Source organism: Hyperoodon ampullatus, assembly GCF_949752795.1.
Source record: "Hyperoodon ampullatus genome assembly, chromosome: 7".
Taxonomy (NCBI): Eukaryota; Metazoa; Chordata; class Mammalia; order Artiodactyla; family Ziphiidae; genus Hyperoodon; species Hyperoodon ampullatus.
Genome location: NC_136920.1, coordinates 12,766,018 through 12,782,764, shown reverse-complemented (window position 1 = coordinate 12,782,764; position 16,747 = coordinate 12,766,018). Strand labels below are relative to the sequence as shown.

Sequence of the window (16,747 nt, the reverse complement as noted above, 5' to 3'; positions counted from 1 at the left end):
ACATTAGATCCCCAGAAGATATTCATCTTTTTTTTTAATTTAAAAAAAAATTTTTTTAATTTATTTTATTTATTTTTTGGCTGCGTTGGGTCTTCGTTGATGTGCTTGGGCTTCCTCTAGTTGCGGCGAGTGGGGGCTACTCTTCGTTGCGTTGCCCAGGCTTCTTGTTGGGGTGGCTTCTCTTGTTGCAGAGCACGGGCTCTAGGCACACGGGCTTCAGTAGTTGTGGCACTCGGGCTCAGTAGCTGTGGCTTGCAGGCTCTAGAGCTCAGGCTCAGTAGTTGTGACACATGGGCTTAGTTGCTCTGCAGCATGTGGGATCTTCCCGGACCAGGGCTCGAACTTGTGTCCCCTGCAATGGCAGATGGATTCTCAACCACTGTGTCACCAGGGAAGCCCTGTTACTCATCTTATAACTGGAAGTTTGTGCCCTTGGACCATCTTCACTCACTTCCTCCCCACCCCCAGCCCCCACGCCCTGCCTCTGGCAACCACACATTTACTCTCTCTTTCTATGAGTTTGTTTTTCTTTTCTTTTCTTTCTTTCTCTCTCTTTTTTTTTTTTTTTTTTTTTTGGCTGCGCTGTGTGGCATGTGGGATCCTAGTTCCCTGACCAGGAATCAAACCTGGGCCCTTGGCAGTGAAACTTGGAGTCCTAACCACTGGACCGCCAGGGAATTCTAGAGTTTGTTTTTTTTAGATTGCATATAAGTGAGACCATACAGTATTTGCTTTTCTCTGTCTGCCTTATTTCGCTTAGCATCATGCCCTCAGTGTCCCCCCATGTTCTTGCAAATGGCAGGACTTCCTTCTTTTTTATGGCTGAATAATATTCCACTATATATACACACTTAGGAACACTTGTACATCCTATTGGCTCTGTTTCCCTGGAGAACCCTGACTAATACACAGAATCACATCTAAACTTCTTCCCCAAAAGTCCTCAGGTCTTCAGTTCTTTGCTTATGCTGCAGTAGCAAACAAAATCCCAGACCTCCAGGGCTTGAAGCTGCAAGGTTTCTCTCTCTATCACATCCCCGTCTGCTGAGGGAAAGCCCGCTCTCTGGGGCAGCTGACCTCCAGGAGGTGACTCAGTGATCCAGACTGCTTCCATCTGTTGGTTCTTCCATCCTGACATTCCTGTCCCCACCCACAGAGAGTAGAAAACTCATGGCCACTGATAACTGCCTCAGACTGAGAGTGGCATTCCTCAATTCCTCATGCAGCACATTGGCCAGAACTGGCCACATGGTCCTTATCTAACTGCAAGGGAGGCTGGGAAATGTAAAATAATCATAAGCACTTATCGAGTGCCTTCTCTATGCCAGGCTATGTGCTAAGCACTTAAATATTTTCTTTCCGGAGTCCTCAGCCTGTGTGAGTTCTACCGTGACCTCATCATATAGGTAAGGAAACAGGCTTAGAGGAGTTGAGTCCCAGAGCACAGATCCCAGAAAAACAGGGCTGGAGAGTCAAACCCAGATCTCTGTGCATCCAGAAGCCACCCTCTTGACCCCTGTCCTCGGTTTCTTGCTGTTCACTGACAAGAATATCTCTATCCCATTGGAAAACTGAGATTGTGCTCTTATTTTCTGCTCCATCTCATTCCATCTTCCCCGGGAGTCATGAATTTTTAAACCTTGTGCGAGATCAAGCAGTTCACCCAGAGGAGACAGTAAAAGAACAGAACAGGCAGAAACAGAACAGCCATCAAATATGCTCAGCAGAGTTCTTCCAGGAAACATCTACAGATGGGAGTGGAAATGAACTACAGGAAGTTATGCTAGCTTGGTGGGAGGTGGGGGGAGAGAGCGCTCAAACCAGCAAGGGAATCATTTCCTTTTAGGAAAGACAAGAGATGGAGAGGGATTGGACTTAGGCTGTTAGACTCGGGCTATTTCAGTTCCTGGGGGCAACAGATCAGTGAGCAGAGCCTCCAGGGCATGTTTTAAAGGTGGGAATTTTAGGACCCCAGTCCCGGGCACCTCTTCTGCCTCATTAAGGCAGCAGCCGTCCTAGAGGCCCGAGTCACGGTGCAGAGATGCTGGAAATGGGCAAAATCGATAGTGAAAACTGAAGTCATCCTGGCCTGGCTGCTGGCCTGCTCCCTGGACCCAATGTTTACACCCCTAATAATCACAGCCCCCATCACTCACCGGTCCCACTGTGCAGGTGTCACACTGAGCCCCTTTCTTACAGTTCTCATTTCATTCTCACAAAAGCCCAGGGAGCAGGCAGCATCCTGCTGTCACAGGGAGGAAAGCAAGACCTGGGACATTGTCCTAGATGGAGCCAGGATCTAAACGCAGGTCGGTGAGGCCCCAAAGCCCAGGACTCCTATCCTAACACCACGCCGTTCAGACCCAGGAGCCTCCGGATCCACTTCTCCCAAATCAGTCACCTCAGCCTCAGAACCTCAGCGGGGCAGCGCCACCACCCAGGGCTGAACCAAGAGGTGGCTGTGTGAATCCAGGCCACCCTGCTACCCCCATGCCACGGACAAGAGGGGCCCATGGGCTTGGCGTTGCTCCAACCAGCCCTTCCTGTCATGACCCCCTTGATGCCATGTTCCAGTTTCAAGTTGCTCCATCCTGGATCACAGAGTGGGGGCACCTGGCCTGGATGAGGATTGTCAGGTGGGCTTAGAAGAATCTGGCTTCAGAAACAGTGTTCCTGTGGGCAGAATGCAGGGTTTGATGAGCTCCGCTCCTCAAACGCTGTGCCCTCCATAGACACACCTCAGGGTCTGGGCTGGGAGATACTGCCGGTGCTGGTCCAGCCGGCCCCAGAGGGTGAGGCTGAGTGTGGGCTAGGGTGAGGCAGACTCCCCTCCACACTCTCCTGTAACAAGGGGAGGGACCTGGAAAGAGGGTGGGCTGGGGTTCTGCTGTCTCACAGATAAGGGGGGTGAGGGAGACACAGAGCCAGTCATCATTTTAGTATCTGTTTGAAGAAAGAGTTCCAAGACCTTGAGGCCAAATAAACAACACATCTCAAACTAAAAACAAACAAGCCAAACCTCCAGCTCTGGCCTAGTTCCCTCTTTCACAGGCAGCAGGACCAGAGAGTGTGGTTAATTAAGGAAAGTCACACAGCACTATTTGTGCCAGAGGCAGACCTCAAACTCAAGTTCCAGAAGCGGCTCAGAAAGGAGTAGAGATGTGACCTCGGCTCACCCAAGACATTGGCATCCCTGCCTCTTCCTCTTTCACCTAAATAGACTCAGACCAGGCCTTTCCTGGGGGCAACACCTGATTCCATTCTCCTCCCCCAGCAATCCCCTTGCCTCAGGGCCCACCTGAAGCCAGGAAACATGACCCTTTGTGCCTTCCCCAGCCTCCAGCACACGGACTTCAGAAGTATGAGTGTAGTAAGTTCTAGCAATTCCACTTCTGGGTGTGCACCCCTCTAAAATTGAAAGCAGGCACTCAACAAGATACTTATACACCCATGTTAGCAGTATTATTCACAATAACCAAAAGATAGACACAACTCAAGTGTCCATCTACAGATGAGAGGATAAACAACGTGTGGTATATACATATAATGGACTATTATTCAGCTTTAAAAAAGAAGGAAATTCTGACACCTGCTACAGTATGGATGAACCTTAAGGACATTATGCTAAGTGAAATAAACCAGACACAAAAGGACAAATATTGTACGATTCCTCTTATATGAGGTGCCTAGAGCAGTCAAATTCATAGAGATAGAAAGTCACCTGTGGGTTGCCAAGGGCTGGGGGGAGGGGGGAATGGGGAGTTAGAGAAGCTGAGGCCCAGAGGTGCGAGGTCCAAAAGTCACACAGCGATGGAGTTAGCACTGGGACGAGCACCAGGTGAGCAGCCCCTAGGCTCCTGATTTTTGTGAGCTCCGGGCCCTTGGCCTCCCGAACACTCCTTGTCGAGGCCGGGCCCCTCTGTTCTGGAGAACCTGGTGGCCGGTGGCCGGGCGATCTAGTAGCTCCGCCTTCTCCTCGCGCCCCTCCAGGAGCTCCCCAGCTTTATGAGGGCAGCACCAGTCTATCACATGCAGTTCTGAGTGATGGCCGCTGGGTGTCGCCACACAGCAAAAAACCACAGGCCACCAGGCGGATCACCGCCGCCTCCCAGAATTCCTCCCCGTCTTTCGTGGGCCCCGACCGAAGGGTCCCCAGCAACTCAAGAGCCCCCGTCACAACGTTATGGGACAGTTTCAAGCCTTTCACAACCCCGTTTGCCCCTCATCAACTGCGAAAAGGAAAGCCTGGCCACAGCCTCCCTCGAAGCTGCCTCCCCCAGCTGAGCTAGCCCCTCCCCTTCACCCAGTGCTTCAGCCGCAAGGGACCAAGTAGTCTCACCTTTGTTCTCGCCGGGCCTTCCACGTGGAGTGCCCTCCCTCATCTTCGCCTGGTGCAGGCCTACTGCCTGCTAGACACGGTGCAAAGTGTATTTCAAATCCACCAGCAACCCTGCAACACTGGGGTTGGAGGTGAATCCCGGAAGCTGGGAGTTGCACAGCCAGCGAGGGGCATAAGCGAGTTCTGATCTCAGTCCTCTTAGGGTCCTGAATTGAGCTCTCGCTGGCTACATCACATTGGCAGTGACCGAGACCCCTGTAGACTGTGGGCTCCCTGAGGGCAGGGCCATGTGGAATTCCTGTTGTTAACCCTTGTTAATCCTTTGCCAAGACCTTTCCCTAATTCTTAGATGGCACTTACCACCTCAGTGTGCCAGCTCAGTGTGCCAGCTACAGCTATCACCCCCACTTTCCAGAAGGGGGAAAGCGAGGCACATGTAACATGCACCAAGTCTTTTAATTATTTATTTATTTTTACTTTTTTCCAGGTGTTTTTTTTTTTTTTTTTTTTTTTTTTTTTTTTAATTAGTTTCTGCTTTAAGCACCAAGTCTTTTAGTTATTAAGTGTCAGAGCCAGGGCCGTGCCATCTGGCTTCAGAGTCTGAGTCCTTGCTTGTAACCCTTCCCTGTGATGCAGACACTTCAAGGAGAGCCTCTCTCTCCCTCCGCCCTGGGTGAGCCCCACCTATTCTTCCCTATCTTGTGTTTCTTGAGTGGAGCTCATGGGAACCTCCGTCATTACACTTGGAGCTCTTGGCTGGAGGGCCGGGCTGTGTCCCTTCAATTCTGTCCCTGCAGCTTCTGACCCCCGAACAGATTCATTCCTCCGGAGGGTGGGTGCCTGCCACACCTCTGCTGGGTCCTGGTCACCTCTGAGTCCAGGGCCTCTCTGTGGGGGTCAGGGGCAGACACAAGCTCCCTCACCAGCAGGCCGATCACCTCCAGGTGAGTGCGGCAAGGGCGTCTCCTGGGGGAGGGCAGCCCCCTTTCCCTCGGCCTCCCCTTCTTTCACACCTCATTCTCCCCTAAGAGCAGGGGCGCACTGGAGCACTGGAGCCGGCTCATTTAGCTCCTGAGAGCTGACGGTGAAACTTCCAGGAAATCTGCCAGCTGATTGTTGAACGCAGCCGTTGTTAAAACTTCAGTGATATAAGCTTACATATTACTAAATTATATTTAAAAAGAAGCTAAAAAAATAAAAAATAAAAAAAGAAGCTAATAAATCCTTCAAAGTCATCACCTCCTCATTACATTCCCATATTTTCCTGTCATTTATGCTCTTGGGATTACTTCCAACTACTGTATCCCTATGGTGGTAGTACTATAATTGTGGTGGGCTGCTGACCTTGTCTACCCAATTCCCTTTTCAGTAACATTGCGTTGGTAGTTTGAAAGCAGCCGTGATGGGCGTGTTTACACCATAGAAATCGACAAATGCTGCAAATCAGGACACTCGCCCCCGCCCCCCCCACACACACAACCGCTCAGTCCCCAGAGATCCAACTGTTAGACATTCACAAGCCTTAGAGTCGATGTGAGGCAAATGAGCCCTCACAGAAGGAGCATGGCCTGTGGATCTGGCTCACGCCCGTTTAATCCAGACTTCCTCCGCTAGCTGTGAGGCCTGGGCCCCACCTTTCCCATTGCAAAATAAAGCTAAGAAGAGCTTTTAAAAACCGAGCATCAACCACCTGCCAGGTGCTGAATCCACTCTTTCATCAAATCTTCCAACAGCCCTAGGAGACAGGTCCAGTGACAACCCTCGATGAAGATGAGGAAATGGGGGCGTTCAGAAGATAAATATCTCATCAAAGGCGACAAATCAGGTTTGAACCACACTCTTCACTGCTGTGGTTTATCGGACCTAGAATAACAGTAGCCAGTTCACAGGGTGGTTTGGGGGATTATGCGAGGTAATGTGTGTAAAAGAGCTTGGTACAGACTTGGCTCTAGCAGAACATAAGCAACATTAATTTACCCCGAGGCTTAAGAGTGGGATCTGGACCCACCCACATTTGAATCTCAACTTTGCTATTTTCTGATTGTGAGATCTCCGGCCAGCCAAGTCACTTTGCTTGTCTAACCCTCCTTTTCCCTGTGTGAAAAGAGGGACAATAATAGCTACCTGGAAGAGCTGTTCAGAAGACTGGAGATAAAAGATGTAAAGTGTCTGATGAGAAGTGGGTACTCAATAAATTGGAGTGATTGTTCAGGATTATCTTTTATTTCATGTCACTCAGACAGCAATTCTGCCCGGCTCTGGTGAGGGACACCACAATAGGGGCTGGAGCCATGGAGGCAGTACCTTGCCTGGGCAGCTCCTGGCCTCCCCTCCTGGCCAGGTCAGCCCCTCAGTGGGCCCTGGCTTCAGAAGGGCTTCCAAGGCGTGGGGACACTGTTGCTAGGCACCTGTTGCTAGGCAACGCACTGTTTCTTCTGGCCTGGCCACTTGCCCAAGGGCTCAGGCTTCTGTGGAGAAGCGCCTGCCTCCTGCAGCCTCTTGCCCTACCTCAGAGCCCCTGCGGAGGGCAGGTAAGGGTGGGGCCAGCTGGGTGGTTGGGCCCCACGAGAGCTGAGCCAACTTCTAGTGGGAGGTGGGCAAGGCCGAGGGACCCTAGGGAGAGACAAGGAGCCTGGGGCTGGGAGTGAGCTTCCCAGCTGGGGTGGCCAAGACTTCTCAGGGTGGGCGATTGTCTGGCTATTCAGTTCCCAGAAGAGGGCACGTGGGGGTAAAGATCAGGAGCTGAGGAGTCGGATACCCTGGGTCTGAATCCCGGTTCTACTACCTATTATGAGCTAATCCTTCACCGCTTGGAACCTCAGTTTCCCAGCTGTAAAATGGGGGAAGGTTGGTGATAAGGTGTGAGGAAGGTGAGATGAGACACAGGGTACACAGGTGTTGATGATTACTAGTCCTTTCCTCAGTTTGGGGTGTGGGTGTCGGTGGAAAGGCACAGACCTGGGGGAAGGGCCGCTGTGTGGGCTTCCATCACCTCCTCTGTGGTCTCCACAGCCTGGGCCTGGGGCAGGCTCGGGGCCCTTGGGCTGCCAGACCTATGGGGCTTCTTGTGCTTCCTTCCTAGGCCCCCCGGGGGCCCTGCCCCACAGCATCATGATGGGGAAACTCCCCCTGGGGGTTGTCTCCCCCTCTGTGAAGATGAGTTCGGGGGGCTGCACAGACCCCCTGAAATTCTATGCCACCAGCTACTGCACAACCTACGGTGAGGGCACCTTTGTGTAGGAGCCACGCCCAGGTCACGGGGCAGGAGTGGGGATGCCCTCCTAGACCCCTGGTGCGGGGGGATGCTGGTCCTGCCTGGGAAGCGCTGGTCACTGCTCTGCCGCTCTGCTGACCCAGAGTCCTGTCTGCCTGCTTCCCCTCTGGCAGGTCGGGAGGATTTCAAGCCCCGCATGGGCAGTCACCAAGGCACAGGCTACAAATCAAATTACCGGCCCGTGGTCTCATGCCAACCCAATCTCAATGCCCTGGACAACCCGGCCATGGGGTACAGTCGGTCCAAACCCTCCTCACCCCCTGCCCTCCTGGGCCTTAGCCCTCAGGGCCATCGGACCTCATCAGAACAACTCCAAGCTCCGCGCGTGGGGTCCGGGGTCCTGGGGGACTCAGGGCCTGGTCCTCAGCCTGGGCCCCAAAGGCAAGCAGACTCCCGAGGCTGCTGTGGGAGGTCTGAGGGAGGTGGAAGCCTCCAGGGGACAAGGGGAGTTGGCCCTGGTGATAATAGCTCCCGCTCCTGCCCCCCACTCAGGGAACAAGTCTGCAACAATTTCCAGACCGTGACCAGTCAGAGCTCCTGTCCCCTGGAGGTGCCTGATGGCGAATACCCACTGCCCTGGAACATGCACCAGACCCACCCTGGCTCCTCTTGGGAGAAGGCCCGGACAGCCACCCCCACTGGGGAGGTCAGTGCTGGGCCAGGACCAGGATGGAGGGGGACCCTAACCTGGGGCAGAGGAACGGCTAGAGGGTGGACAGGGTGGGGATCCCTCCAGAGGGTGGGGCTGCACTGCCAAGAGTTGGTCAAGGCTGAGATGACTGGGCATGGAGGAGCCACAGTGTGGGCTGGGGTCCCCTCACCTTTATCACCTTTGACCTCACCCCCCTCCCCCATCCCCTCCCCCTCCATTTCCATCCCCATTCCTGTCACCATCATCATCTCTACCATCCCCACCTCCAGTCCTGTTCCCTCCCCACCCCAACCCCATCCCCTTCCCCATGACCTCCCCCATCCCATCCACATCTCCATGCCCACATCACCATCCCCACTGCTGTTGTCACTTTCACTTTTGTCACCATCATCCCCATCTTCTTCATTTCTATCATTGTATGACCATCATCCTTAACATCATCACCACCACCAGAATGGATTCTGTCATTCATTCATTCAGGCAACCAATATGTTCTAAACACCTCTTCGATTTCTGAAGGTGATAAGTGCTGGGAAAAAATATAACAGGGAAGAGGCAAGGACTGAAGCAGAAGTGAAGGAATTGGACCTGCAAGCCAGGAGGGTCAGAAAAGAGCTTACTATGGAGACATTAGACAAAAACTTGAGGGATGTCAGTATTCTTCCGGATGCAGCAGAGTAAGGGAAGAGCATTCCCGGCAATGCAGACAGCAAGTGCAAAGGCCCTGAGGTGGGAGCACCTGATGGGAGGAGGGACAGCAAGGAGGCAGGTGGCTGGAGCAGAGTGAGGAGCTTAGGTCCTTGTGGGCCACTGTCAGGACATGGGATCCTACCCAGAGTGCAATGGGAATACTGCAGGGCTTTGAGCAGAGAAGGGATATGGCCCAGCTTCATCGTAAAGGGACCCCTCAAGCTGCTGTGCAGATACTCTGTAGGGGCCAAGGGCAGAATCAGAGTCAGGAAGTGATTGCCATCCCCTCACCTGGAGGGTAATTGGCTGCTCTGTCCTCGCAGGTCAGGAAGGTCCCTATTGACACCCAGGACTATGGGCTCCAGGCCATCAAGGGGCTGGAGCCCAAGGAAGTGCCCTTGCTCCACCAACAGCAGAACAAGGGCTCGCTGGAGTGGGAGGATGCCCGACACGTGAGTGGGTGGCCCCGATGAGGGCCTTGGGCCGGGCAGAGGGGCCAGACCCACCTCCTCCCGCTTCCTTGAGACAGGTTCTGTGCTGACTCACCCAAGCAGCCAGCTCAATGTGGAATCAGGGCACACACACTCAAAAAGACTGGGGCGGGGAGCTTCCCTGGTGGCGCAGTGGTTGAGAGTCCGCCTGCCGATGCAGGGGACATGGGATCGTGCCCCGCTCCGGGAAGATCCCACATGCCGCGGAGCGGCTGGGCCCGTGAGCCATGGCTGCTGGGCCTGCGCATCCGGAGCCTGTGCTCTGCAACGGGAGAAGCCACAACAGTGAGAGGCCCGCGTACTGCAAAAAAAAAAAAAAAAAAAGACTAGCGCGAACCAAGGGTTTGATATTTGGTATTTCCAAGGCAGCAACAAAGTGGTCCTCACGGGCTTCCTTACATGTATCTTGGGACTTAATAGCTGAGCTCCCTTCTCTCCTGATCCCATCCAGGGGCCCAGTGCACTGTGAGCACCCATTTCCTTCCATCAGCCTCTCTCCTCTCTTTGGGCCCCTCCTGCTCTGGGTCGCAGGGGCTCTGGGTCCCGTTGTTCATTACTGGAGTCCAGTGTGGGATATGACTTAGTTTTCATCGTCATGGAGGAACTGTGCTCTCCTGGTGGAATTTCTGGCGCTGTGATGCCTGATCAGAGAGAGATTTGTGTGGGAGCATGCAGGTCTACTCAAAGCACAGAGGACCGGAGAGCCAGCACTGCCCCCACTGCCTTCGGGCCCTGGTCTACCTTGCGTCCCCCATTGCTCCACTGTTTGTGTTCCAGGGCCCCCGCTTCATGACTTCCGAGTATAATCCCAAGTATCTCAAGGAGCCTTCAAACCAGCCAGGTAGGCAGGCGTGAGTCTAAGCTCAGGCCTCCCACTACACCTCCCTATTCCCGACCCTTGGGAGAGACCCCCGGGGACCCCAGAGCTGGCACAGGGCTAAGAAGGCACCAGCTGAAGACAGAAGGACATATCGGCAGCTTGGGGAAACCATCTTCCCTGGGCTGACCTCTGTGCTTTAGGTCTGCTGATCTCCAAAGGACAACTCTCTTGCTCAGGAGGGCTGTTTGAGGCTTGCCCTTCCTTTTGCTCTCCCCTCTTACTCTCTGCCCTGGACTCTGGAGTCCCCTGTTGCCCATGATCCTGGCGGCTCCGGCCTCCAGATCCTTGGAGCCAGCTCCCCCTGCACCTACTGCGACACTGAGCCACTGGTGGCCACGTTGGTGGGGCCTGCTGGTCCCAGGCCAGCACAGAGGGGCTGTCTTTTGCAGATCTCTTGCAGAAGAAATCAACTGGGGCCAAGGAGGAGACTGGCTTAACCGAAGCTTCCAACAAGAACCCCATCATCTTCCAGCCGCCCTCCCAGGTCCTCCCTGGGGACCCAGTAAGTCAGGCTGGGCCCCACTAGAGTTTCAAGGTGATCGAAGCTCTCCAGTCTGGGGGTTTCTAGCTTTAAAAATGTATATATATGATCTGCGGAAGCCTTTGCCCAAACACAAGATGAAAGAGCTTGGGCGAAAACCACCACTTTGGTCCAACTCCCCCATTTTCTGGATGAGAAGACTGAGGTCCAAAGAGGAAAAGCAGCATAGCCAAGGTCACTGAGAGTTCAGACAAGAACCCTGGACTGCTGGTTCCCATTCAGCATCATGCCCTCCTCTCCCTTCTTCCCAAACTCTCCCCTTTCCTTTGTAAGTCCAACTATACCCATTTGTGCTGAGCCCTTCTCTGTGCTCAGGACAAAGGATCAGCTGAGCAGCCTGATGCTCCTCTGTGGCCTCTTTTCAGGTCCTCCTCCCCGACCAGAGTGTCACCAAGTCAGACTTTCTCCCCATGACCCATCCTCATGTAAGCTGAGCCAGGGTTGGAGGGGAATGTCTGTGCCACAGCCTGAGGTCCTCCTGTGGGGCAGTTGGGATGGTGCCGGAAGACGTGCCAGGGGCTGCTTTGCTGCCTTAGGGGGATGAGTTCCTGCCGGTGCTGGCCAGAGGCTCCGAGCAGGAGACCGGCTTCAGCCAAGTGAATGAGAGGACTCTGAACCCCAGAGTGAGTGGCCTCGGGGGGCTCCTTCAGAGAAGGGAGCACTGAGAGGGGAGGAGACAAGGAGGTTTCTTGGACCTTGTGGCATTCGATCCGGGCAGTGCAATATGGGAAGAATCAGGATATTTGGAGATGCAGAGGAAGGACCCCTGGGTGGAGGGGGGAAGGCCCCCTGGGTGGAGGGGGAAAGGCCCAGGGGCTGGAAAGTGAGGGGTGTGTTCAAAGCCGTGACTTCAGTGGGGCTGGGGCGGTTGAGGCTGCATGGGCCTCTGCCTGCCTGCCTTCCATCCTGCTGCCTCACCCTGGCCACCCGGCCACCCTTCTTGTGATTCTGTCCCTTGCAGGTGCCCCCTTCCCGCCCAGAACCCAGCAGCATGAACCACCGGCAATTCCAGCCCCCGCAGAGCATGCAACAGACAAATGTTGCCCTGCTTGGCCGGGAGACCGTGGGGAAAAAGGTAAGGCCTGGGGTACCCAGCCCCTACCCCAAATCTCCACTCCCTCCTGACCTGAGAAGTCCCCTCTCTATCTCTCTGGTGCAGGACCCCATAGGGTTCAGCCTTAACAACCCCAGCTATGTCCGGAGCCCCTATGACCCTGACCTGGATAATCGCTACCTGACCACCTACAACCAAGGGTGAGCCCCTCTTCCCTACCCACATCTGGGGCTGTGAAGCTGACCCATTTTACAGACAGGGAGACTGAGACTGGGAAAAGTAATGAGCTCATAGTAATGAGTGAAGAAGGCCAACACTTGATTAATGTGGGTTCCCCCAGAAGCAGACCCCAAGCCAAGGAGTTGGGTGTGAACCCTTTATTAAGGGGGTCAGGGATGGGGGTAATGGGGTGAGGAAGGGATGGCAGCCAACAATAGTGTGTTATTAAACCATGTATCCCATGGGGAGACGCTAGAAAACAGTGCAAAACACACAACTCAGAATGATCCCCAGCCAAGGAACGAGAGAGCTGGGGTATTCATACCCCACACCCATTGATCCTTGGTTAAGGGCTGTCCCAGGGGAGATATTAAATCCCAGATACCTCCTTGCTCCAGTCACCCAAGGGCAGCTTTCCCAGAGATGCAGTGCAGGCCATTGGTGGACAGGGGAGAAATAAGGGAGTACAATGGGGTCTGTGTGGAGCAACAGGGCATCAGCTAAGACACCACAACCAGTCCATGGCAGGTGGACTCCATGCACTCTCAAAAGGTAAGCTCTGGGCTGTGTGAGCCCTGGGCAAGGAGTGAGTGTCCTGGGCAACAGGGAAGGCTTCCAGGAGGAAGTGGCCCTAGAGTCATGGGGGAGGCTACCCAGGCCAGGACTGGGTGGAGAGGGCATCACAGAAGTGGGATAATGGAGGTGTAATTCTTAGGCAAAAGCCTCCCCTCCTGGCCTTTGTCATCTGTGTGTCAGCCTGTGTCATCTGCGCCCACACTGCTCCCCGCCAGCTCCTCCATCTCCCAGGGTGCTCTCCCTGCTGCCCCCCATCCTTGGAGCTCAATGCTCCCTCTTTTGAATGGGGACGCTGAGGCCCAGAGGGTGGAAGTGGTGCCTGAGCCTCACAGCAGATCCGTGATGCGTGTGGCTGCTCCAGTTCCCGTGGAGGGCAAGGGGCAGGGGCGGAGCCTCCCTCTGGGTGTTGGGGGACAACTGTGCTCCTGCCCCTCCCCAGGCTCCCGCAGACCCCCAGGCCCAGCCATCTCTCCTTCCCCCACCTGCCTGTCTGGTTTTCTGAGCGCTCAGCAGGTGTCAGGCACACCGCTCCTTCCTCATGGGCCCAGAGCCCCAGGGGCTGTAATCACTGATTTTCTCATTTATCTCTCTGCACCCCCTTTGTAAACTCAAGGGCTGGGCCCACATCTTGCTCATTTTGGCACCTTCAGAACCCGGCCCAGCGCTCGGTGAAAATTGGCAAAATGGAAGAAAAAGTCAAACGCCCTGAGACGTTCACAGGCCAGGGAGGGAGGCGTGGCATCTCTTAAAAGTCTTTTACACTCCAGAGTGCTGTCTCAGCCTCAGGGGCGGCACCGAGGGGGGTGCCCAGCTCAGGGGCAGAGGGAGGGCAGGCTTGCAGGGTAAGAGGTGAGTGAGTGGACAGGGCCTTCGGGAGTTCCTGGCAGAGCAAACAGCGTGGGCAAAGGCAAGGAGGCTGGAGGACCTGCAGCAGTTTGTGCTCCGCTGGAGCCGAGATTCCTGCTGGAAAAGAGCAGAGAGGCTGCCGGGGACAGAGGCCAGCTTCCCGCCAGCTACTCTTCTGTGTCGTAGGCACTTCGAGAACATCCCCAAGGGTCTAGACTGCGAAGGCTGGACTCGAGGTGGCTTCCAGCCCCAGAAGCCTGGAGGCTACGCCCTCAACCAGCCGGTCACCCGCCTGGAGGCCACCCCCAACCCCACGGAGAGCCTGCGGCGCCTGCATCCCCACATGGGCAGGTAGCACGCCCCCCAGCTGCTCTGTCCTTTGCTGCATCTAGGCCTTTCCCCGGCCTCTCCTCCCTCCTTCGTCTGTCTGTCCATCTGAGAGGCCCATTTCCTCTCTCTGGTTTGTTCATTGCCTCTCCTGCCCAGCGGGGCGGCTGCCCTCCTCTGCCCAGCGACCCCTCCCTCTGCACGGCTGCTCCCCCCCGCCCCAGTCCCCGGGGCGCTCGTGTCTCCAGGCGTTTGGCCAGCTCCGACCTGCTCCCTGCCAGCTGTGGGGTGGGGTGTGTGGGGACAAAGCTGACTGACTGGGGCTCTGCCTCTCTCTGACACCTTTCTGCTCAATCCAATTCCTCAGAAGTTCCGTTTGTACCAATCATGGCCCAGAGCTGGCCGGCAAAGACTCTCTGTGGCTTGGCCGTCCCGGCTGAGCACTGGCCCCGTGCGGAGGTCGGGGGGGAAAGAGAAGGTCCGGGCTCGCTGCCTCTACCCCTCCCTCCCCTGCATCCCCTCCTTCCTGCAGGACCCTGGTCTCGGCTGACCCCTTCTACCGAGCCACACTTCCCGGCAGCCACGGCAGCAGCTTCACGGCACCCCTCTGAGCCTGAGGCCTGGGTAAGGGCCTGGGGGACCTCCCTCCACAGCTGCTCCCCGTGCAGGGGTGGCCATCGTGGACCAGCCCCCCATCCTAAGCCCTGGGGTCAGGTCAACCCTGCCCGGGGACCCCAGCCCCAGAGCGGGGGGTGGGAGATCAGGGGCGTCTCGGGGTGGGGAGAGTGCACAGACCACCGGAGACCCTCAGGCCTCATCTCTGTCTGCACAGGTTTGCCGACCCCAGGGGACAGGAGCTGGCTACTGTCCCTATTCCCACATTCCCCCGGGGACTCCCCAGCTACTTTCCTAATGAAATAAAGAGCAGTGAAGCAGTGCAGTGTCAGCGCGGTCAGAGGGGGCTGGGAAAGGAGGGGTGAGGGTGGGGAGTGGGTGCAGGGCTGGAGGGGCCAGGGCCAGGTTTGGAGTCAGGGAGGCCTGGTCGGACTCACCGTCACGCTCTGGACAAGGCATTTCGCTCTTGAGACTCAGTTTCCTCTCCCATGTAGGGGTCTCCGAGGACCTGTGCTAAGCGGTCCGTCAAGTGTGGAAGGGAGGAAGTCCCAGGGAGAGGCAGGCGGGCCAGAGTGGGGGGAGGCGGAGGTGGGCGGGAGGTAGGTCTACAGCATGGGGCAGGGGATCAAAGCAGGACAGCCGGGGGCCCTTCTGGGTTTAAAGGAGAGGGGAGGAAGACTCCCCTGGCCGTCTGGTGGTTAGGTCTCCACGCTGCCCGTCTTCCAACGCGGGGGGCGCGGTTTGATCCCTGGTTGGGGAACTAGGATCCCACATGCCGCGCGACGCAGCCAAGAAGTTAAATAAATACATACATACCAAAAAAAAAAAAAAAACATACATACATATACACCCCCACACACATACACATACATATACACATACATACATACACTCATATACACGTAAATAAAGGAGAGGGGAGGACAGCCGGACAGGAAGAGTCGCAGAGATCTCTCTCCAGAGATGGATGGAGGAGGGTCCGCAGTGGATGGAGTCCCCGGACATCGACACTGGGAGGGGTGGCGGCTGGTCCCAAAGGCTGGTGCCCCAGTGCCTTTGTGAGAATTATAACAAGGCTCCCTCTAGGCAGACCCCCCCACGTGAGCACAGGACCTAAAGAGCAAAAGTCTTACGGGAAGAAAAAAGCCTCTCTTTCTCCAGGTGCTGCAGCCTGAGACCGGGGCCCTCAGCCTGCAAGGCGGAATCTGGGCTGCCTCTCAGAGCCTTCCGTCACCTCTGCCAGGTGCTTTTGTGCAGTACACAACCGTACAATTGTACGCCGTGGCCCTGCTAGCACCAGCCCCTTATTTTATACATGAAGAACCTGGACGCAGAGAGGAGGGTGTGTGAGCTGCTTGAAGTCACACAGGACAGAAAGGCAGCAGCCACCCCCGGCCGGGGATGTCCCCTGCACCTTGCAGCCCAGCCCCGCATGCAGGAGGGCGGACTCAGTGGTCCAGCAGTTGGTCCCCACCCTCCACCTCTACCCCTACCCCTTAGTGGGAGTCTGTGGAACAGCTCTGCTGGCCCTGGGGCCTGGCTGTACCCAGCAGTCTTGAGCAGCAGGCCTGGGGGCTGTCCAGGGCCTGGCTGGGGCTCCATGTGGGATGTGGGTGGCTCCAGCTGGCTCCAGCGTTGGAGGAGGGGAGGAGGGGACACAGAGTATCTCGACTACAAACCCAGCCAGACTCAGGACCCACCGACAGCCCCACAGACTGTGGGTGCGGCCCGCTGGTCCATGGCCCCCAACATCAAGGGTAAGTCACCAAACCAGAGACTTGCCAGCAGGGCTGGGCCATAATAGCGGTCTGGCCAGAGTGAAGTTGGGGGAGAGGGAGGGGTCAACCAGCGGCTCCTGCCCACAGGCACACACACACAAAAGCACACTCAAACACAAGACGCACACAGACCTCTGAAGACATGCACACGCAAACACATACAGACGCATACACGCCAACAGGCAACTACATGTAGATTCACTAACACAATCACACATAGAAACATGGAAACACAAAACAGACACGTACACAAACACACACCTTTACATAAACACCCAAGATGCTTGTACATGCAGACCTCTAAACACACACAGGCAGACCTACAGACACTTCATAGACCCAGACCTGCAGACACACAAAAACAGATGTATAGAGACCTCCAGGACAGACGTGAGCACACACACACAAACACGCCGCAGCCCACTCCGTTTCACCTCTCCATGTCCTTCCCCACCAGTGTCTTGC

The 16,747-nt window shown here is 55.6% G+C and overlaps 1 protein-coding gene across 1 annotated transcript; it reads left to right on the top strand.

Annotated features, from left to right (window-relative positions):
- Positions 1 to 7,450: 7,450 nt before the first annotated feature.
- On the top strand, positions 7,451 to 13,917 carry SAXO4 (stabilizer of axonemal microtubules 4; the record flags this gene model as incomplete). The annotated part of the gene is made up of 11 exons (XM_079709557.1): positions 7,451 to 7,559; positions 7,727 to 7,844; positions 8,106 to 8,259; positions 9,279 to 9,407; positions 10,224 to 10,287; positions 10,716 to 10,828; positions 11,233 to 11,292; positions 11,404 to 11,490; positions 11,829 to 11,942; positions 12,027 to 12,121; positions 13,749 to 13,917. The coding sequence occupies 11 exons, from the start codon at positions 7,451 to 7,453 to the stop codon at positions 13,915 to 13,917; spliced, it is 1,212 nt and encodes a 403-aa protein (XP_079565683.1).
- Between the last annotated feature and the right edge of the window lie 2,830 nt (positions 13,918 to 16,747).